General features: G+C 39.5%; 1 protein-coding gene across 2 annotated transcripts in view; it reads left to right on the plus strand.

The window, feature by feature from the left end:
• Positions 1-23,419, plus strand: part of cratb (carnitine O-acetyltransferase b) — a 67,069-nt gene that overhangs the window by 23,338 nt on the left and 20,312 nt on the right. For both annotated transcript variants that reach the window (XM_084423734.1, XM_084423735.1), the window contains 5 exons: positions 4,498-4,672; positions 5,054-5,144; positions 5,289-5,376; positions 6,373-6,473; positions 7,766-7,885. In XM_084423734.1, coding sequence (XP_084279860.1) covers positions 4,498-4,672; positions 5,054-5,144; positions 5,289-5,376; positions 6,373-6,473; positions 7,766-7,885 — 575 coding nt within the window. The remainder of the gene's footprint in view (positions 1-4,497; positions 4,673-5,053; positions 5,145-5,288; positions 5,377-6,372; positions 6,474-7,765; positions 7,886-23,419) is intronic.

Raw genomic sequence — 23,419 nt, forward strand, 5'->3', positions numbered from 1 at the left:
AAATGATCTGAGGCGATCCATGCAAACCTGTGAACGCCCACATCAACTCGGTAAAACACATCAAGTTTAATCAGATTCATGTACTTTACATTGTCTTCCGACGCTGTGAGAAATGATAATCCTGGAAAATTTACTTCAGAAGTGCATTGTGAATAGTAAGTTCTTTATTCTTAAGTGCTTTGTTCTATTTGCGATATGGAATAGTGTCTGTAAACAATAAATGAAAAAGACTGTTTAAATATGAATTTAACACAATGTGTCTGTGTGTGAATGAATGAACCGCACAGATGTTTACTACAGCTGTAGTAAACAACAGCGTGCATCTGTGCCGTTCATTCACACTCGCACTTACATTAGTAAACATGTTATTTTTTACATGAACACATCTACTAGTTTAGATTTTACCAAACTATATTGCTATACTGAGATGAGTAAAAATCGACTGAAATTTGTTGAAATAAAATGTCTTTGTATAAGCAATGTATTAAACTGCAAATAAAAATGTATATGTCCTAATATATCATAAAAACGATTGTTTTAGACGACATATGAAAGACAAGATTATTAAAGTTTTTACTGTAAAATAGACTACTGCCACATCAAATAAGCTTTTGTTCACCAATTTCTGCTCATATGATAAATAAATAGTATGTTTTGTCAAAAATAAAGTCATCAACTGAGATGTTATAATAGTGTTTGTTCCAATGTAGGCTATATTCAAAGTAATGAATCCTTAACTTTGAAATGCGTATGATAAAATGTATACTTTTTAAAAAGAAAGATTACACTTGAAATATTGTTCAAATTGTAATTGTTGTTGATTTACATGTGAAAACTTTTAAATAAAATAGCAAAAAATATATTTACAAGGTAGATGTAAACAAAATCTTAATAGGTCAATATAAGCCTTCTCATTAAATGTATTATTGTTTTTTATTAGTGACACATTTGGGGAGAGGATATATTCCAAAACTTTCTGAAAATACAGTATGAGAATTAACTGCACAATTACTAGAAATGTTTACCTTGGATATAATACAATTTGCATGCATAGAAAATTTGTGGAAAAAGACAAAAAATGTCAAGATGTTTCCAACTCTAACTTTGAACCAATTCTGTAGAATGGCCCATATAGCCTATTTGAACAGGATTTGTTTCCAGGTATGACTATGTACTAAAAATGTGCTTTTGACTCTCATTTCTATTTGGAATATATATATATATATATATATATATATATATATATATATATATATATATATATATATATATATATATATTATTTATATTTATATTTATATTTATATTTATTTATTTCCTGTCTCAAAATGAGGCGGAGGTGGTAAAATCCTAATCATGTATTTTAATAATAAGGTAATTAAATTTGTATTTTTCGTAGATCATCATATAGCCTAATGTGTTTCCCACATTATTTTTGTGGGTGGAGCCTGGTACTAAGGGGGTACTTTTTTTACATTTTAAAGATAAATTCATTAATCTGGTGCACTTTGAGTCACCCAAATCCACTGTTAAAAATAAATAATCCACCCGCAAACCGCCCATATTCTTTGATTTAGATATCTGCATCTGATCATCACATTACAATTATTCAAATTCTCAGTGTTAAAGGTCCCATTCCATGGATTATTTTTATTATTTTATAATGTTTCCAGGGGTGCCCTTATAATGTTAGTATGTTTTTTAGATCAATTTTTTTTATAATTTAGAAATAAAAGGCATATTTCCTAGCCTGATTTCATTCCCTGGTTTGAACACTCTGTTTGAAGGGGCGTGTCTGCTGTGAGACTTCAGTGTAAACGCCCTCTGCTGTGATTGGCTGAAATGCTTGCATATGAAATATCTGGCATTACATGTGGAACTATCTGGAAAACTTTTACTATTACAGCTATTATACGTTTTTACTATTACAGCTATCGGGATTAACGAATCGTGAGAAGTTTTTTAGTATTTAGATCTCTTTCAATCACATAAAAAATTGCAGTGAAGAGCATTGAGCAGATGACAGTCTGTTGATCACGTGAAAAAAGATCTTATCATTGCAACGCAGTTTCTGCACTCTCACTAATGATTTCACCAATGCAAACATGATGTAGGATATAAATACAGTAAGAGCTTCGTTGTGCAGTGTAACAGCGTCATTGATTTCATAACAAGTTTTGGCAAGTGTCCAGATAAACTTGCGCTGTGTGACTGACAGCTTGGGCGATTGGAAAGGGATTGTTCTTTGATCGCTTTCTGTATATTAATCACAGTTTAAGTAAGATTATTTTCATCCTACTAAGAAACGATGTGAAGTTGATCGCTACTTCCATATTAAATCACTACTTACCGCTTGCTGGAATATAGTTGAAATTGCCCCCTTCGTCAGTATGAAACGCTGAGAGAAGTCTTGATATTATCCCAGGTTAGAAATAAACAGTCCGTGTTGAAATGGACAGAGCAAACTAACAACTTCGAATTAAACTTTTGCGGTATCCGATTATAGATAAACATCAACCACGTCTGTTGACATTTCGCCATCAATTCGCCTGTGTTCCTGTGGGCGGAGGTTACGGTTCTAGTGACATCATTAAAGCAGGAAGTAGAGGGGTGTAGTCCAATCGAGCCGTTCGTTGTAGTCAACTTCTGTTAAATAAAATATCTCGCTTGGCATTGAACTTTGAGCTTTATAATTTTACAGATATTATTTATACTCTAACAACAACATTACACACTAACTAAAGTTTGAAACATGGGATCACGTAGAACGGGACCTTTAAGCATGATAATATGGTAACATATCACACTGAAGTTGGCTAATTAAAAATGAACATTTATTTAAAATAAAAGTTCTTCTTTTGGCAAAATTACATTTCCTTAATAGCCTTAACAGAGGCTTTACTCCCTTCAAACTTAAATTGTCAATGTTTCATTACATCACTGTTTGAAAACACTAATTTTATTAAATGTTTGCTCCATCTTTCATTTCAAATTCTTAAATTTGATCAATATACAATTAAAATAAGACACTAGGCTGTTACCAATCAAATTAAATCATTTACATTGAAAAATTATTACTGTATTAAATGAGATTATTTTAAATATTATACAAATAAGGAATGTTGAAAAGAATGATACTTTGAAACTAAACCGCCAGTAGGAGGCGGCAGGCGACCGTCTTAATGAGCGAGTCATTCATTCAAACGATTTTTTCAAAAGGCTGATTTATTCAGAATGAGGCAGTTTATGAATAGGTTATTGAATCTTTGACTCAACCGATTCGTTCAAAACGCTGAATCATTCATTAATGAAACATGGCTGAGTGTTGCTGTGAGATGCGCTATGGTTCTGCTGTGATCTTTGTTTGTAACTATTTTCGCTGCTGAAACAGAACAAAAACAGTCATTGCGTCTAAAATGTAAGTGACTTGATTTTAACTATTTGTTTATTGAACTGTTAAGAAATCAGTCTCGGATTCAATCTTTATGGCATTCAGGAAAACAGCACTCTGGTCGTGTGTAGCCTAGGCTATATATTGTTTCTTAACTATAATATGTTATAAATAACAGCGCAAGCCTCAACAGCGCAACTTTGTTACCGTCAGTACATTAGGTAGGCCTATATTATTATCAACTATAGGCTATCAATCGCCACTTTACATTAAATGAAATAAAACAGAATCATCCTCACGTTTTCGGTGATTCCCTAGTTATTTTTTATTTTTATATTTAAAAATTGTTTTAATCAGGGCATTTGTCCGGATGGGCTACAATTCTCTCTCACTTTTACCTTAAAAAAAACACACGTGTCCCGGACACAGTTCTATGGTCCCGGACAAGCGTTATTGTCGAGTCCTGATATGTGATTGGTTTTCCCTGAAGAGAATTGCGTTGTTTAAAACGAAAGTAGAGTGACGCACGTTCATTGCGTTTTACCGTGATGAGAGTTCCATGTCTTTATTAAACTCAACACATTATAATGATTTATCTGTCATCCACCCTCGATTAATTGGAATGGAATGTTTTTATTACTTGGCCCGCCCGACCCGCGGATTATCCGTGCAGCACTATACGGTTTGAGAATGGACACAAGTGGTAACCGCAACAGAACAGTCACGGTGGGAAAAGTGTATCTGACCATGACCGTCTGTCCATGTTTTGTCGAGAGCCGGAGGCGGCACGAAATTTGACGGAGGCGGCCGCCTCATGACGCAATGACTTTAATAATCAGTGATTGGCTCTTTAACTTAGAAGGTTGGACCTATTCCGCCATATTGCGTGTTGCAGTTTCTATATCTATAGTTTTTGATGTTACTCTGCACTGCACAATACTCCTGGTGAATTATTGGTCACAGGATTATAAAATTGGTTTCATGTAATAAATCACGTTGTAATTTAAAAGTATCCTGTTTCTTTTTTTAAAAACAAACATACAAATCTTAGTGATTACAAACAGGTATGTGGTTGAATGTGTGTGTGTGTGTGTGTGTGTGTGTAGTTTTTCCAGTTGGATGTTTACAACAGTGATGGAACACCATTGACAGAAAGTCAGATCCACGCTCAGCTGTTGCGGATCCGCTCTCAGTCGTGGAAAACCGACAAGGAACCAATGGGAATTTTGACCAGCGAGCATCGTCACACATGGGGTCAGGCTTACACTCGCTTGCTCAGAGGTATATCTGTCATACACACTGAACTACTATTTAACACAATAATAGATTTCTCTAACTTGCATCTAACTGCAAGGTTCAGAAAACATTCATTGTTGTGTTCTCAAAAATGTTGAGAACACAACAAAAGGTTGTGGTTGTATATTGCTTAAATATAGTGTTAAAAATTAAAGTAGTGTTCTTAATGATACATTAGCTAGAGTGATGCACAAAAGTGTTATGTACAATGTGAGGTCAGTCTTTGCCTCCGCACATATGGCCCATGTGGCTTACAGGCAGATTCAATTTCACTCTTGACCATCTAGCTGCATAGTTCCAGTGTCGAGAGTTTCATGCTTGATTTGAAGCTTTTTTGTTTGTTTTTACTTTTTTCCCCCTCTTTAGATAAAATCAATAAAGAATCTGTGAGGCTGATAGAGAAATCAATCTTTACGTTGTGCTTGGACTCTCCAGTTATGAGGATTTCTGATGAGAAGTAAGAATTGTGTTTACATTGATTGTTATTAAACAGTTGCTAGAGATAAGCAGTGTATTTTCTTTTAAATGATTTTAACAATGTTGTTTATATCTTTATCGGTGATGGTTTGATTTGATGCCAAGAATGTTCCTTGATTGGCAGGTATTCTAGTCGAATGGCAGCACAGATTTTGCATGGCGGTGGGACTTATTCAAACAGTGGCAATCGCTGGTTTGACAAGACACTACAGGTGACCTATATGTCAGAGGCCTATTCTTAACGTTCTGTCATTTAAACTAGGACTGTCAAAGTGATGATACACAGGGCAACTTTTCTGAGCAATGTTGCAGAGCGATGTAGCTTGGGCGCTTTCCCGTTGAGAATGGGCAACAAATTTCTGTCTGGATACTTTAGATCGGTCGTGGGCCCTGTGTCTCACCTGGTTGCCCGTTGACGGCAATATTGCCCAGCAACATTGCTCAAAAAGTTGCCCCATGTATCATCACCTTCAGAGTTGATGTATACAATGGATTGTTTAACTTAATAAGTAACTTGAGCTGCCACTCTAAATCCTCCAATTAATAATAATAATAAAAAAAAAAACTTTATCTTGACATGATGACTGGATAATTCTGTTATGTATTTTTGTTTTTGTTTTTAATTAATTAGAGGCCTCAGAGCCGCAGCTCAGTTGTATGCCTTATACACACATACACAAAAGTTGCTATAATAGAGCTCACATTTATGAGTAAATGGAGAATTAACCTTTTTTCAGGTAATTTATTCATAAATCAAACCCTGATGGGATGTTTAACAATGTTATTTGTGTATGGTGATTTGTGAAAAATATTTATTAGAAAATCAACAAGTGAAATACCATCATTCATCATAGAAATGTTAATGTTGAAGACTAGTGGAGGACTGCATCATTACACTTGTAAGATCCATAAAGTTGTGTTTTTATTGAATAATATTAAATATATTGTATTATTATTATTATTATTATTATATTGTTAAACAAAAAGTGATTTTGCAGTGCTGCGAGTGTCATCCACACAAATTACGAAAGTAATAAAGACATGGGCTTATGTTTTCTTGGAACTGAATTCATTAATGCATTAACTACAACAAAATCAATATTCATTACATTTAAGCACTTTTTCATTGGTAAAAAATTAAACATTGATTTTCATTGTTAATCTATTTGTTTTTTTTCTCTGTTTCTTTCTCTGTTTTATATGTTCAGTTTGTTGTTGGTGAGGATGGGTCTTGGGGTCTCTTGTACGAACATGCGACAGCCGAGGGTCCACCTATAGCCACATTGTTGGATCATGTGCTAAAATACTGGTATTTACAAACCCATGCATGTCTTAAAGAAAGGCAAAAACACACAGATACAAACTCTTCTATCATTTATTATCTCTGCATTGCGTTAATATTACTGATAAATGCTCTCTAGCCAATTTGTTTTGTTTTTTCACACCTACTACTGTTTTTGATGGTAGGTCTGTGAAGTGTGGTGACATATTAAAAAACTGCTTCTTCAGTGTGAAAATAATGTCATTAGCCATCGGCCACATAGAAATGGGTGATATGACCAAAATCTGATATCACAAAATGAGTAATTTCATTTCACATTTACAGTATCATGATATTTTTGCTTTAAATAAGGTTTTTACCATTGAAATTTCTGAATTCTCACCACAAATTTCAATATTACAAAACTAATATAAGTAAAAAAAAATAAAAAAAAACTCTCAAGGTTACTAAAGACAAGTAAACAGTCTCAGATAAAATAAGAACAAAGAAACTAATTACAAGCAATATGACAAAAAAAATAAAAATAATCTATAATAAAACAGACAGATGAAATAGACCTACCTGAAAAACATCAAGGTCTTGAAATAAGAAATACTACATACATTTTATGAAGTAATAAAATGTACAAAAACACTGCGTAGTCTTCTCTGTGTAAATTATATACATTTATTCTTATTTAAGTTACAAAATTGATTCAGTCAAGGGCAGTGAGAGATTGTTTGATTAACATTAATAATGACAGACAAGTTTATTAGGCTGCTGTCACTTTAAGACGAAAGCATGGATCTAATATGCTGATACACGTTTTCTTTTTATGTTTTACAATTACTTAAGACATAAACAACTATGTTCATGAGGATAGAGAGGCATTTTGACACACAAGTGTGTGTATTTGACCATTTAAGCCCATTAAGGTGCCAAAAACGTGCACTGTTAGAGCAGCGGCTTTATGTGTGCACGTCTCTCAGATAGTGCACGCATATAACAAAATTAATTTTCTTTCGCTGCTTTTTGCCCATGAATGGTTAAAATAATTTTTTAACCACAATGCTTATAATGCATTCAAATTATAAACTTTCGTGAAAGCACAGCACAGTAAAATCACATGAGTGTAACTGAGATAGAGACTGTAAAATTTCTACAGGTCTGTCGTGTCTACTGGTATATCACCCACCCCTATGGCCATGTGCACACTTGCACTCTCTTCAGTGAATATGCAAATAAGGCTGACAATTTAAATTGACTGAAATATCGGCTATTAAGATGCTGGCCTAAAAAGACATTTGTGTAACGTAACGGACGTGTTGTTTCTCTGTTAGTAAGAAACCGGACAGAGTGCGAGCTCCGTTAATTCCGCTGCCCATGCCCAAGAAACTGTACTTCTACATCAATTCTGAGATCAAGTGGGATCTAGAGATGGCCAAGCAGAATCTGGATATGTGAGTTCAACTGCCTGTTATTGTTTGGGGCACTGTTTATTGTTGATTTAAAGGGCCCCTATTATGCAATTGATACAATTGAGGGTTTTGTTATTGGACTTTTATCTTTGCAGATCTTTTTCATGGTCAAACAGCAACATTACACACTAAAGAAAGTTGTAATGTAAATGTAAAAAAGCATAATAGCTTTAATGGTACACTGCGTTCTTTTGTGTAAGAACATTTTTGTAGTGCTTCGGCTCTGCCTGACTGTGCAAATGAAAATGGTTACCGTACTGCTCATGTTAGAAAACATTCACTACTAGGCTTACAAGATACAGTGGTGTGAAAAAGTGTTTGCCCCCTTGGTAAATATGATCAAATATGGCTGTAAAAAATAAATCTGCATTTTTAATCCTTTTGATATTTTATTTAAAAAAAATTGCAAAAATCTAACCTTTCATTGAAGCAAAATAATTGAAAGTGGGGGGAAAATCACATTATGAAATAAATGTTTTTCTCCAAAACACGTTGGGAAGAATTGTTTGCCCCCTTTTATTAAATACTTTTTGCGACCTCTTTTTTCCAAGATAACAGCTCTGAGTTTTCTCCTATAATGCCTGATGAGTTTGGAGAACACCTGACAAGAGATCAGAGACCATTCCTCCATACAGAATCTCTCCATCCTGTTCTCCGTTATAAGATTTCTAGCACAGGCTGTCAGGTTTAGATTTTTTATCTGTTGGTATTTGATCGAATCCGTGATGCCATGTATCTGAACAAGATGTCCAGGACCTCTGGCAGAAAATTAGGCCCACAAAATTAAAGAGACAGCAGAGTATTTCATTTTACACATGGGGTACTTTTATTATCCCTGTGTGCAATGTTTTTGTTTCATCTGACCATAGAACATTTGAAAAGTAACTGACACTACTGGAACTTCAAACGGGATGGGTTCTATGGTCAGATGAAACAAAAACATTAGCTTTTTTGGCAGCAAACACTTAAGATGGGTTTGGTGCACACAGGGATAAAAAAGTACCCCATGTGTAAAATGAAATACTCTGCTGTATCTTTAATGCTGTGGGCCTAATTTTCTGCCAGAGGTCCTGGACATCTTGTTCAGATACATGGCATTATTTTACTTCAATGAAAGGTTAGATTTTTGCACATTTTTTTAAATAAAATATCAAAAGGATTAAAAATGCAGATTTATTTTTTACAGCCATATTTGATCATATTTACCAAGGGGGCAACACTTTTTCACACCACTGTATAACCAGGTAGATAGAAATGATCTTAAGCTGACTGTAACGATAAACTGGACGGAAGCAAATGCAAGTGCAAGATGTATTTATTAGATAACAAATACTCAAGGGTAAAGACAGATCGATGCAATAAATGTTCCAGCGCTGAAGGCAGTCGCTTCTCTAGGGGGAGTTGATGATCAGGAACACAGCCAGCAGGAGAGCATGACGCAGGGACTGAGACAGGCAAATCCAAGGTGCAGAGTGAAGGTGATGGTGAATCCGCGGTGAGATCAGAGGTGAAGTAATCCAGAGTCCAGTACACAGGAAACACGAGGGAACAGGAACAGGCACGAGGACGGGATACTCAAACAACGATCTGACAACATGAGACGGGAGAGAGGGCATTAAGACAGGACTTACAGTTCACAAACAAATGTACACTGAACATGTTCTCCACTATAAAAACATGCTGTATACAGCTAAGAATATCCACTACGCGAATAGCATCAATGCGGGTGAAGGGAACAGAAGGAAACTTCTCCACAGTGAAAAGGCTACTGAAACCTCCAGATTCAAACACCAACAACATCTCTGATGATTACTGCTCTGCTTTCCTTAAGTTTTTTTATTCAAAAAGCTCCAAAATCCACCAACAACTGGCCGTGGCGAACATCACACAGGCTGCACTGCCAGCAACATTTGTGATAAATTTAGCCCCACCTGCTGTTTTCAGAAACTTCAGTCTTCCAACTGAGGAGTCTATCTTTGAACTCACCAAATCTAACTCTTCTACATGCCACCTGGACCCCATCCCCACCTCCCTTGTTAAGACCTGTCTACCTGCCTTAACACCACTGATAACCTCCATTATCAAATCATCTTTGTCAACTGGCATATTCCCTGCATCACTAAAAGCTGCGATAGTCAGACCCACATTGAAAAAACCAGGACTGGACCGTAACAACCTTAATAATTATCGTACCATATCAAACCTGCCCTTCATTTCCAAAATACTCGAGAGAGAGTGTTTGCAATCCAACTCCAGACTTACCTTCATGATAATAATCTTCTTGAACAATTTCAATCTGGGTTCCGTTCACGCCACAGTACCGAGACAGCCCTTGTCAAGATCACTAATGATCTTCTCCGTGCAGTTATTTTGGACAGTACCATTTCATTTTCCAACCACATCAATAATGTCTGTCGGACGGCTTATTTTCACCTCAGAAACATCTCCAGACTGCGTCCCTCACTTTCGCAACACTCCACTGAAGTTCTTGTCAACACCCTGGTGACCTCTCGGATCGACTATTGCAATGCGATCCTGCAAGGAATCCCCAATAAATTACTCCACCGGCTCCAACTTCTCCAAAACTCAGCTGCACGCATTATCACCCGTACCAAGTCTACCGACCATGTCACACCCCTGCTGATTCAACTGCACTGGCTCCCCATATCACAACGAATCAACTTCAAAGTCTTGTTAATGACATTCAAAGCCCTGCACAACCTCGCCCCCTCATATATCACAGAACTACTACAGACCTACATACCCTCACGCTCACTCCGTTCATCATCAGCAGGATTACTGGCAACCCCAGACATCAGACTCTCCACAATGGAAGCAAGGGCCTTCTCCCATGCTGCACCAAAACTCTGGAACTCTCTTCCCCCTCATTTTCGTACCATAGACTCCATTTCACAGTTCAAAACCACTCTCAAAACTCGTCTTTTCAAGTCAGCCTATAAACTTAAAGCACCATAATGAAATGACCCTTCACAATAGATAATGCTTTATAATGAGCTCTGTTAGAGAGCTACATATGGCAATTTATCTCTTCAATAAAATTCCATAAAAACGCCATCTCCAAGTTGCTTTTACAACATTTCAAATCCCTAAGTTTTCGGCCATCTCTGAAAAGCAAAGTATTCGTTTTACAAGCTCTACGAGCTCACACACATTAAGACGAGTTGCAGAAAGAAAGAAAGTGAGGAAAGAATGAGTTTTAAGAGTGAGATGATGAAATCCCAAGTTTCTATATGCACTTATAAGACGTGACCTGAACGAACCATCAATCATTAATTTAAAGGTCCCGTTCTTCGTGATCCCATGTTTCAAACTTTAGTTAGTGTGTAATGTTGTTGTTAGAGTATAAATAATATCTGTAAAATTATAAAGCTCAAAGTTCAATGCCAAGCGAGATCCATCCATCCATCTTCTTCCGCTTATCCGGGGCCGGGTCGCGGGGGCAGCAGTCTAAGCAGAGATCCCCAGACTTCCCTCTCCCTAGACACTTCCTCCAGCTCTTCTGGGGGGACACCGAGGCGTTCCCAGGCCAGTCGGGAGACATAGTCTCTCCAGCGTGTCCTAGGTCTTCCCCGGGGTCTCCTCTCAGTGGGACGCGCCCGGAACACCTTCCCGGGAAGGCGTCCAGGAGGCATCCGGAACAGATGCCCGAGCCACCTCAGCTGACCCCTCTCGATGTGGAGGAGCAGCGGCTCTACTCTGAGCTCCTCCCGAGTGACCGAGCTTCTCACCCTATCTCTAAGGGATCGCCCAGCCACCCTGCGGAGGAAGCTCATTTCGGCCGCCTGTATCCGGGATCTTGTCCTTTCGGTCATGACCCAAAGCTCATGACCATAGGTGAGAGTAGGAACGTAGATTGACCGGTAAATCGAGAGCTTCGCCTTGCGGCTCAGCTCTTTCTTCACCACGACAGACCGGTACATCGACCGCATTACTGCAGAAACTGCACCGATCCGTCTGTCAATCTCCCGTTCCATCCTTCCCTCACTCGTGAACAAAACCCCAAGATACTTAATCTCCTCCACTTGAGGCAGGAACTCTCCACCAACCTGAAGTGGGCAAGCCACCCTTTTCCGACTGAGGACCATGGCCTCGGATTTGGAGGTGCTGATTCTCATCCCAGCCGCTTCACACTCGGCTGCAAACCGTCCCAGTGCATGCTGAAGGTCCTGGCTTGATGAGGCCAACACGACAACATCATCCTAAAAAAGAGCAGAGACGAAATCGTGTTGTCACCAAACCTGACACCCTCCGGCCCCTGGCTGCGCCTAGAAATTCTGTCCATAAAAATCATGAACAGAACCGGCGACAAAGGGCAGCCCTGCCGGAGTCCAACACGCACCGGGAACAAGTCTGACTTACTGCTGGCAATACGAACCAAGCTCCTGCTTCGGTCGTACAGGGACCGGATAGCCCTTAGCAAAGGGCCCCGGACCCCATACTCCCGGAGCACCCTCCACAGGCCGCCGCGAGGGACACAGTCGAATGCCTTCTCCAAATCCACAAAGCACATGTGGACTGGTTGGGCAAACTCCCATGAACCCTCCAGCACCCTGTAGAGGGTATAGAGCTGGTCCAGTGTTCCACGGCCTGGAGGAAAACCACACTGTTCCTCCTGAATCCGAGGTTCTACTATTGGCCGGATTCTCCTCTCCAGTACCCTGGCATAGACTTTCCCAGGGAGGCTGAGAAGTGTGATCCCCCTGTAGTTGGAACACACCCTCCGGTCCCCCTTCTTAAAAAGAGGGACCACCACCCCGGTCTGCCATCCCAGAGGCACTGTCCCCGACTGCCACGCGATGCTGCAGAGGCGTGTCAGCCAAGACAGCCCCACAACATCCAGAGACTTGAGGTACTCAGGGCGGATCTCATCCACCCCCGGTGCCTTGCCACCGAGGAGTTTCTTGACTACCTCGGTGACTTCAGCTTGGGTGATGGACGAGTCCACATCTGAGCCCTCAGCCTCTGCTTCCTCAATGGAAGACGTGACAGCGGGATTGAGGAGATCCTCGAAGTATTCCTTCCACCGTCCAACGACATCCCCAGTTGAGGTCAACAGCTCCCCACCTCTACTGTAAACAGCGTTGGTAGGGCACTGCTTCCCTCTCCTGAGGCGCCGGACGGTTTGCCAGAATCTCTTCGAGGCCAGCCGATAGTCCTTCTCCATGGCCTCACCGAACTCCTCCCAGGCCCGAGTTTTTGCCTCCACAACCACCCGGGCTGCAGTCCGCTTGGCCTGCCGGTACCTGTCAGCTGCCTCAGGAGTCCCACAAGCCAACCAGGCCCGATAGGACTCCTTCTTCAGCTTGATGGCATCCCTTACTTCCGGTGTCCACCACCGGGTTCGGGGATTGCCGCCTCGACAGGCACCGGACACCTTACGGCCACAGCTCCGAGCGGCCGCTTCGACAATGGAGGTGGAGAACATGGTCCACTCGAACTCAATATCTCCAGCCTCCCTCGGGATCCGGTCGAAGCTCTGCCGGAGGTGGGAGTTGAAGATCTCTCTGACAGGAGACTCGGCCAAACGTTCCCAGCAGACCCTTACAGTACGCTTGGGTCTGCCGAGTCTGTCCAGCTTCCTCCCCCGCCATCGGATCCAACTCACCACCAGGTGGTGATCAGTTGACAGCTCCGCCCCTCTCTTCACCCGAGTGTCCAAGACATACGGCCCGAGGTCAGATGAAACGACCACAAAGTCGATCATCGACCTACGGCCTAGGGTGTCCTGGTGCCACGTGTACTGATGGACACCCTTATGCTTGAACATGGTGTTCGTTATGGACAAGCTGTAACTAGCACAGAAGTCGAATAACTGAACACCGCTCGGGTTCAGATCAGGGGGGCCGTTCCTCCCAATCACGCCCTCCAGGTGTCACTGTCGTTGCCCACGTGGGCGTTGAAGTCCCCCAGTAAAACGACAGAGTCCCCAGTCGGAGCACTTTCCAGCACCCCTCCCAGAGACTCCAAGAAGGCCGGGTACTCTGCACTGCCATTTGACCCGTAGGCACAAACGACAGTGAGAGACCTATCCCCGACCCGAAGGCGCAGGGAAGCGACCCTCTCGTTCACCGGGGTAAACTCCAACACATGGCAGCTGAGCTGGGGGGCTATAAGCAAACCCTCACCAGCCCGCCGCCTCTCACCATGGGCAACTCCAGAGTGGTGAAGAGTCCATCCTCTCTCGAGGAGTCTGGTTCCAGAGCCCAAGCTGTGCGTAGAGGTGATCCCGACTATCGCTAGTCAGAACCTCTCAACCTCACGCACAATCTCGGGCTCCTTCCCCGCCAGCGAGGTGACGTTCCACGTCCCTAGAGCTAGTTTCCGTGTCCAGGGATCGGGCTGTCGAGGCCCCCGCCTTCGACTGCCGCCCGATTCTCTAAGCACCGGCCCCACCGGCCAAGCGAGATATTTTATTTAAAAGAAAACGGCTACAGCGAACGGCCGATTTGGACTACATCCCTCTACTTACTTCCTTTAATGACGTCAGTAGAACAGTTTTTTGACTAATCTCCGCCCACAGGAATACACAAAAAAGGGGGCGTGGTCTTGTTGCGCTCCCACGGAGAAGAGGAAGAGTTGCGTTTGTAGAGTGTGTTTGTCGCCATGTTGTCGAGACGCTGTTATTTTCATCCCGAGTCAAATCACCTTTGTTTTGACCCGCCCTGATCGAGTTCACAGCCATAGATGAGAATGTCTCCTCGTTGTAGGTGTTGTGTGGCTGGATGTATTAATCCACATAGCTCTCTCTATTTACTCCCGAAATCTGAGGCAGCCGCTGAAGACAAGGTGGAATTATTTTGTTTTTAAAGAAAATGCTCCCTCAACTCTACCGAAATTCGTTTATGTACTTGCGCACTTCTTATAACTTACTGTGTTTACTCAGCTCTTACAGTGATTTTCTGAAGTAAAACTGACGCTTCATCTTTTGTGTGATGTACAATAAACTTTATTAAACTCATCAGTGTTTGATCATCATTCGGACCTGGTCCGAAACAGCAGACTTGTAGGCTATTAATAATGGATACATTTAAGCAGATGACAAATACGTTATAACTGTAATTAAACTACTAAACTATACCTGTTCCATCTCTATACATCACTCTGACTCTGTAGGCATTATTGTCCAAAATGAACACCGTTACTGAGAGTTTCTGATATTATCATCATTCCGTGAGATGAAATTGTCCTGAGAGACTGAGCGCGAGCTCATGAAGCTCCGCCCCCTGTGTCGTGCAGCAGCAGCTTATTTGCATTTAAAGGGCACACACTTAAACAGCGCGTTTTTCTGAGCCCCAAAAAATGACAATTTAAACATGCTGTAAAAAATTATCTGTTGGGTATTTTGAGCTAAAACTTCACATACACACTCTGGGGACATCAGAGACTTATTTTACATCTTGTGAAAAGGGGCATAATACGGGACCTTTAACCCTTCTATCGTTTCTTAGGCGAGTTATTAAATTTATATCAATGCACCAGTTCAGCTAAGAGTCTGGAGGCTACTTGCTTGTCTTTGCGTTCCTTTTGGGGATTCCTTTTGTCGGTGTAAAAGGGGGTTTCCCAGGTTTGTTGATTGGCGGGCTGTCTCCTCGTGCCTAGATAGATGTTTGAGGCAGCCAATCATGTGGTGTGCTGGTGGATGGATGGAAAGTCTTTGAAGTTGGAAGCGGGCTTTGCAGTCGAATCATTTAACCGAAACTTTGCAGCAAAACTTAACTTAGAACCGAGACTCTCAATGGAAAAGAAAAGAAAACTGAGAAAATTGAGACAAGAGTAGTTAGATGGCGTAAAATGAAGCTGTTTAATCCATGTTCTTCTGATCTTGATTTGGGTTCTTTCGTCTGCTCGTCTACATGGTTATTCATCTGTCTGGGTACTCCGTCTTGGCTTCTCCATGATCGTCTATAGTAAAACTCTTAATGCATTCTGGAATCTTCTTTAGCGAAAAGCCCAAGGCTTTGTTCGGGTCCTAAGATTGTCCCCAGCCTCCTGGATGAGTTCTGACCAATGGCACTGTCTTTATTTGAGAGGTGGCGTTTTCTTCACCTCTCATCGTAAATCATGCATTATCTGTGATCTCTTTACTCTCCAGCTCTGACAGTTTAGACATGATTCCCATTATAAGAATACGAAACATTTTACACAGATTTCAATCAAGCCATCTTCATAATTGTGAACACACAATCGCACTGATAGGAAACAAGACACACTTTCATTCAAACATCTAATAGTTATAACAATTACATGACTTATATGTGATCTAAGCATAATAGACACATATATAGGTTGTAGACACAATATAGAATAATGTAGTTGAACAATGTTTGATTGTAAGTCCGTCAAGAATTGTTTTGGGATGATTTTATGTATTTTTATATGTAAAGTCTCAGTCTCTATGGTTTTAAGATATTTCAACCCTGGGGTCGTTCAGAGGTCCTTAAGAAGAAGGATGTCTGTTTTAAATCCTTTGTCTTGGGTTCAAACAACCTCTGGTGTTATCTTGGTGGGTCCTGACCAGTGCCATCTCTGAACCAATCAGTATCTTCCAAACTATCTAACAGTGACAACATTCTTCCTTTAGTTGGGCTCATCTCTTTGAAGCTTGCATGACCATAAAGTTCTTAGCTGGGGGTTTTCTTTGGTTTGCGTAGACTGGCTGTAGCCTGGATTTTATGGTTCTGGATTGGTGATTTGGGGTCTGAGGTGTTGAGTTTTGTGTGAAATTATGCTTGAATGAATCATCTGGAAGATTCATATGTGTTTGGTTCACCCTCAAATCCTACATAGTGCTTTTAACAATATGGACTGTTTCAAAGAAGCTTTACTGTGATAATAGGAAATAAAAGTAACAGAGATTGTTTTGGCTAGCAGCTCTACAATAAAGTTATTGTCCAGCTAAAGTTAGTTTTGATTGATTGATTCACTTCCGTTGCAAAGATCATTAGTTATTAACTTAAGGGCCGTTACACGACACCGTTCTTACAGAAAACCTTAACGCGCCGCGGCCCGCTCATTCGCACAACAACAGTGCCTGGTGGATTGAGAACACAACATATATAAAAAAAGATTAATTAATTTTTTCTGCGCAAGCCTTAAAAAACGCAAACCTGTGAAAACACTGACGTGTGCACATGCATATTTACAGGTTTAGTCTATAGGTATGCACGTTTTAAAATATATGTGCGCAGGCGCGTAGTCTTTCTTTACAAATTCACCTAAACAAATGACTTGTCTAGCCTTAATTTATTTATCGCTTCCGAGTAGCCATGTGAACTGGAACTATTTTGACAACATTTTATCTGTACAAAGGTAAAGGGAAGGAGAAGGGGGCCTTCACAGGGGAGAGACTAGTTGTTACACTTCAGGACTGCGTTGTCACCGTGTCCAGGCGCAGGTCCTTCATCAGATCTGGATACGGCCTGGATCCGGTGGACTGCGGTAAACCTCGGGATAAACAGAGAGACTAATATTAGGGTAGATGCCATTCTTCTTATGATGTAACGAGTACATCAGGATAAATGGGGAGTGTTCCCGGTTCCAGCTGACCTAATCTATGCAGCCTAACATTGAATTAATGAAGTTTATAATGTGTTATGTGTATGCTAGGTCAAAGAGATGTTTTTTTTAGTCTAGATTTGAACTGACAGAGTGTGTCTGCTTCCCGGACAATATTAGGAAGACTGTTCCAGAATTTTGGTGCTAAATAGCAAAAGGATCTACCGCCAGCAGTCGATTTTGATATTCTAGGTATTATTTACTGGCCGGAATGGAACATTGTAGCGTGCATCCCATCCAATAAATCACAATAATCTTTGTGCTTTGTTACTATTGATATGAAACAAAGTCACAGATTTCAAATTACGTCCATTTTCTGAAGAAATTCAAAAACATAAATACTGTTTTGGCGCTGTGACGTGAGATCGCTCTGGCACAGCTCAGCTCAAGAGAAGCAGCCGTGAAATGCGCACATGAGAAGATCATGTGTGCTTCCGCCTTAATAATACCAGTTACAGCGCGAAATAAACATGAATGAGTATCTGAAAGTTAGTCACATGGAATCACTCAATCAGTGTTTCTAGCGTGTAAAGACATCAGTAAAATAGCTTGTAAACAATGTCATGTAACGTCACATTTACCTCAGAAAAAACATATCCAGGGACCATAATAGCGTTAGTCAGCTAGAAAAATTAACTCTAGAGAGGAGCATTTTGCTAAATATATGCACCATATTACATAATTATTATTATTTTTAATGTTCTTCAATATTTAATGCATGTTTGAATAGATATGGCAAGTTTTTATGACAGCCACCAATGAATATTTAAATGTTTTTTTTTTTAAATGACAGTCACATTTAAACTTTATTATTATAAAAATAAATAAGTGTAATTTAAGTGTTTGTATACAAATCAGTCAATTTTTACCTTCAATATTATAGTAGGCTAATGAAGCCTAGTAGGCTACAACTGACTCCCATAGTTTACACTTACAGCATTAGTTAAGAGATTTTTTTTCCTTCAGAAAATTTGCCATGTATTGTACCTTATATCCAAAATAATCAGTATTGAATTGAATCAAATCGAATCGAATTGCAAGCTTGTGAATCGAATAGAATTTTGAAATTTGTCAATACTCAGCTCTAGCAACCCACCCATAAGAGCATTACAGTAATCTAGCCATGATGTCATGAACGCATTAACTAATTGTTCCAGATTTGTCATTGAGAGCATATGTCGTAATTTAGATTAGTGGTCGACCGATATATCGCCAATATTGGCGGATATTTGGCATTTTTGAAATATCGGCATCGGCCGATAAGTTTTTCTGATTGGCCAATGTGTTGGAAGGCTTTTATTTTGACGCCGCTCTGGACTTTTATTTTGACGGGCGGCGCTGAGAACACCAGCGCCAGAAGAGAAAGGCAAGGGCAGCTCCTCAGATCAAACAGCGCTCACTCACATTCTCCGTCTTCATTAATTTACGATCTCTGTCAGTCATATCTAATACTTTGTTAGACAGAACTGGTAAACAAAGAAAGTAAATGGTAACTTATGCGAAGTAAGTGAAGTAAAGCGTTTGCTTTTATATTATTTGTAACAGAAAAGGCAAACAATCAGGCTAAAATACTTTCTCATTTGCCGTCAACATTCAGCAAATGCGCATCTACGTCATTTAAACAAATCTCTGAATATCTAATAAACATTTAATTTCACAAACCTTGCAGATTTAATCGAATCCAGCTGTGATATCTTGTGAAGTGTGCATTACTGTCTGCAAGTGACGGTCGGTCCTGCGAAGTGAGTGAATGCGAACAGAAGATCAGCTTCACAGGAGATGCGAGCGAAAAACTTTAAATCCTTCATTTTAAAATATGCTGATATATAACCAGTTGCCCACTGTGTCATATTCATATCTGTGATATATCCAGTTGCCAACTGTGTCATATTCATATCGTTTTCACTGTAAAATAAGCGTTACCTTGTATTTATTTGAAAAAATGATTACCAGCACGAAATTACCAGATTACTGAGTGCCCTGTTACAGTGTTTACCTTCTTTTTATTCACATATTCATATATTTCTAAACAATTACTTTGTGAAAAATACTGTAATAGGATTGCAAATTTAAGAAGTTGCCATCTAAAGTATAAAATCATGTTTATTTAAAAAATGTGTTTTATAATTTATTTATAATTTATTATTAAAATAAGACATTATTGATTAAAATAAATTTATATAAAAATATCGGCTTTATATCGGCCACCGGCCACCCTGCTCTCTAAGATATCGGCATTGGCATCGGCCATCAAAAAACCAATATCGGTCGACCACTAATTTAGATATATTTTTAAGATGGAAGAATGTGGTTTTACAGACACTAGAAACGTGACTTTCAAATGAAAGATTGGTATCAAAGAGCACACCCAGGTTCCTAACCGACGACGAAGGTTTGACAGAGCAGCCATCAAGTGTTAGACAGTATTCTAGGTTATTACGTGAGGACGTTTTTTTGTCCAATAGTTAGTATCTCTGTTTTTTTTTCCAGAGTAAAGTAGTAGGAAATTACTAGTCATCCAGTTTTTTATATCAGCTATGCATTTTGTTAATTTTGTCAATTGGTAAGTTTCGGCAGGGTGTGAAGAAATATAGAGCTGAGTATCATCAGCATAACAGTGAAAACCAATGCCATGCTTCCTAATGATATCTCCCAAGGGTAGCATGTACAGAGTGAACAGCAACGGTCCTAGTACTGAGCCTTGTGGTACTGCAAACTGAACTTTTGATCGATAAGACTTCTCTTCATTTACTGCTACAAACTGATAACGGTCAGATAAGTATGATTTAAACCATGCTATTGCAATTCCACTAATGCCAACATCATTTTCGAGTCTATTTAAAAGAATGTTGTGGTCGATAGTATCAAATGCAGTACTAAGATCGAGTAACACTAATAGAGAGATACAACCACGATGGGAAGATAAGAGCAAATCATTTGTGACTCTAATGAGAGCTGTCTCAGTACTATGGTATGGTCTAAATCCTGACTGGAAATCCTCGCAGATACCATTTCTTAAAAATGAACATAGTTGTGAGGATACTGCCTTTTCTAGTATCTTTGACAGAAAAGGTAGATTCGAGATTGGCCTGTAATTGACTAATTCTGAAGGATCAAGTTGCGTTTTTTTTAACAAGCGTTTTAATCATAGCCAGCTTAAAAGTTTTTGGTACGTATCCTAATTAATGATATTAAGAAGAGGATCTGTGACCTCTGGAAGCACCTCTTTCAAAAGCTTAGTCGGTATAGGGTCTAACCAGGGGTGTGAAGTAACGAATTACAAATACTCACGTTACTGTAATTAAGTAGTTTTTTTCAGAAATTTTACTTTTTTGAGTAGTTTAAAAATTGTGTAATTTTACTTTTACTTGAGTACGTTTTAAGTGATGTATCGGTACTTTTACTCCGCTATTTTCCTTCTGTTTGTGGTTGTTACTCGTTACATGCTTGTTTTAATTTTATTTTTTTATCCATCAACGTGATTGGATCGAGTAATCGGTCTCCTGACTGTCATCAAATCAAATTAAGCATAGAAAACTTTAACGGCCTATTCCTGCTGTTTCTCGTGACTGCTGTGGAAGTGCATTCTTTGAGCATCAATTCCAGATATCAGCGTCTTCGTCTAATATGCTAAGGTACATTTCTGCTTAATATGATATTTATAGGCTGGGCTGTCTACAGGGCCTAACATTTGGTGTGAGGTTGGGGGTATTGCGTGACGAGTTCATAATGCGGTGAATTCCCGCTCCCATTTACTTCACAATCACATATAGAGAGACGCGCGTCGTGGCCTGTGCAGTGTGCACTGCTGCGTCTCGTGCTCGCCATGCCGCCAGATTCAGTATGCACTGCAGTGCACCTTATGAACCATGGCGTTAACTTGAAATGCATTTCTGTCAGTGCGTGACAACAGCTCTTAATAAACAACGTTTTTTGATTGATCCATTTCATTCAATCCGTCTTCATTTGGCAAGTGCACTTGAGCAAAAAAAAATTTCATGTTCAACTTTTGTTGTTTTTTTGTGTGTGGATGCTGCTGATAAAACAGCTTCGCCGAGACTACAAAGAGACATGCATTTGTGTGTGTGTGTTTCTTTTGTAAAAGTTTACCGGATATATAACTTCCCTATTTAATGCACAATTTTCCTTACAAATTATATTATCAGCATTACAATGTGAGTAAATGTAGCCATGTAAAATGCAAGGGATGATGCCACCCTTCTAGAACAATGTGCATTTATGTTTAAATTGTAACATATTTAATAGCATGGAATTACAGTGTAATTAGTGTTTGTCTACTATCTTAGCCTTTTTCAGTGCATAATTTGGGTGAGGTAATCTGATAATATTAGTGATTCTCATTTATCAAAACACTAAAACTGGTACCGTTTTGGAGAGAAATTGGGTATTTTTTAATTCTCTCTATTTAACCCATCTCATGGTGTGTGATGCTGAATTATCATATGAGTTTCTAAAGGTTTTTGAATTCTTTGCACAGTTATGAATATTGATATTTTATGTGCAACAATAGCATGCTCAGTGGCCTTACACCTAATTTTAAATGCCTTTTTTTTTTTTTTAAACAATATGATTTAAATGGTGATGAGTGTACTGATTTGATGCATTTTAAAAAGATGGATGATAGATATTCTTCAATCTTTCTGACAAAGAAAAAAATATAATCTGAATTACAGTATGTGCAATTATTTTTTTAATTTATAAATTGTAGTGCACAGTGTTTATTATAAGGGGGTAGAATCCACAGCAGTACTCACTACTCACTACTCATGAGTACTTTTAAATAAGCTACTTTTTTACTCTTACTCAAGTAGTTTTTTGGACAAGTACTTTTTACTCTACTCACACTAAAAAAATTTTGGAATGTAATGGTACTTTTACTTGAGTATGTTTTTTCAGTACTCTTTCCACCACTGGGTCTAACATACATGTTGTCAACATGCAATTTTTCCTCAAGGAGACTACAATGCACTGTCTGATGTGATACTGTAGTAGACTGTTGCATAGTTATAATTTTCTCCCTGATATTATCAATCTTTTAAGTAAAGAAGTTCATGAAGTCATTACTGCTGTGCTGCTTGGAAACGTCTGGGGTTGAAGCTTTATTTTTCGTTAATTTAGCCACGGTTTCAGATAAATACCTAGGGTTTTGTTTATTTTCTTCTAATAGGGTTGAAAAATAAGCAGATCTAGCTGTTTTTATGGCCTCTCTGTACGCAATCGTGCTCTCTTTACATGAAATGCGAAAAAACTTTAGTTTTGTTTTCTTCCAGTTCCGCTACATTTTTCTGGCTGCTCTCTTAAGGGGGCATTCCACCCATTTGAACATTGTTTTTTATTTAAAGTGGGTCATATATGTAGTCGAAATGTAAAATAAATTTTGAATTTGGTGCCTTCGTGACCGAGGAAAGACAAAAAATAACTTCAGGACGCATTTGTATGAAAGACAACAACTCCCACAATGCACCACATTGCACAGCTCCGCAAGCCACTCCCACTAATCCAAAAAGCGCATATCTGCCTATAAGAGAAATCACTCTTCCGTCTACAAGTCTAGCTACCACCAGAGCTTGAAATTCATTTCACATTCACACAAAATGTCTAGTTAGTTGGCGAACTCATTAGTGCATTACTCCTCGTTTGTATTTCTTTCGAAAAGGTGAATTATTGCATGGTACCTGGATGTTCAGTCAGAACATATGCGGTGCGAAACTAGGATAGTTCTCAACACAAACGTCTGTGTCCTCGTCTGATTCAGAGATTTCGTCCAGGAGAAATTGTCATCGTTGAAATTCTTTGCCGCAGACGGACTCTACCTCTGTGTTCGTAGTTGCATCTTACAGTCTATGAGTTGCATAGTGAGATCACCGGCGCCACCAGTCCGCCCTAACTCGAGCCAGTCCGGGCTCCTCGTCCGCGGCA

The sequence above is a fragment of the Rutilus rutilus genome (genome assembly GCF_951802725.1).
Source record: "Rutilus rutilus genome assembly, chromosome: 11".
In the NCBI taxonomy this organism is placed as follows: Eukaryota; Metazoa; Chordata; class Actinopteri; order Cypriniformes; family Leuciscidae; genus Rutilus; species Rutilus rutilus.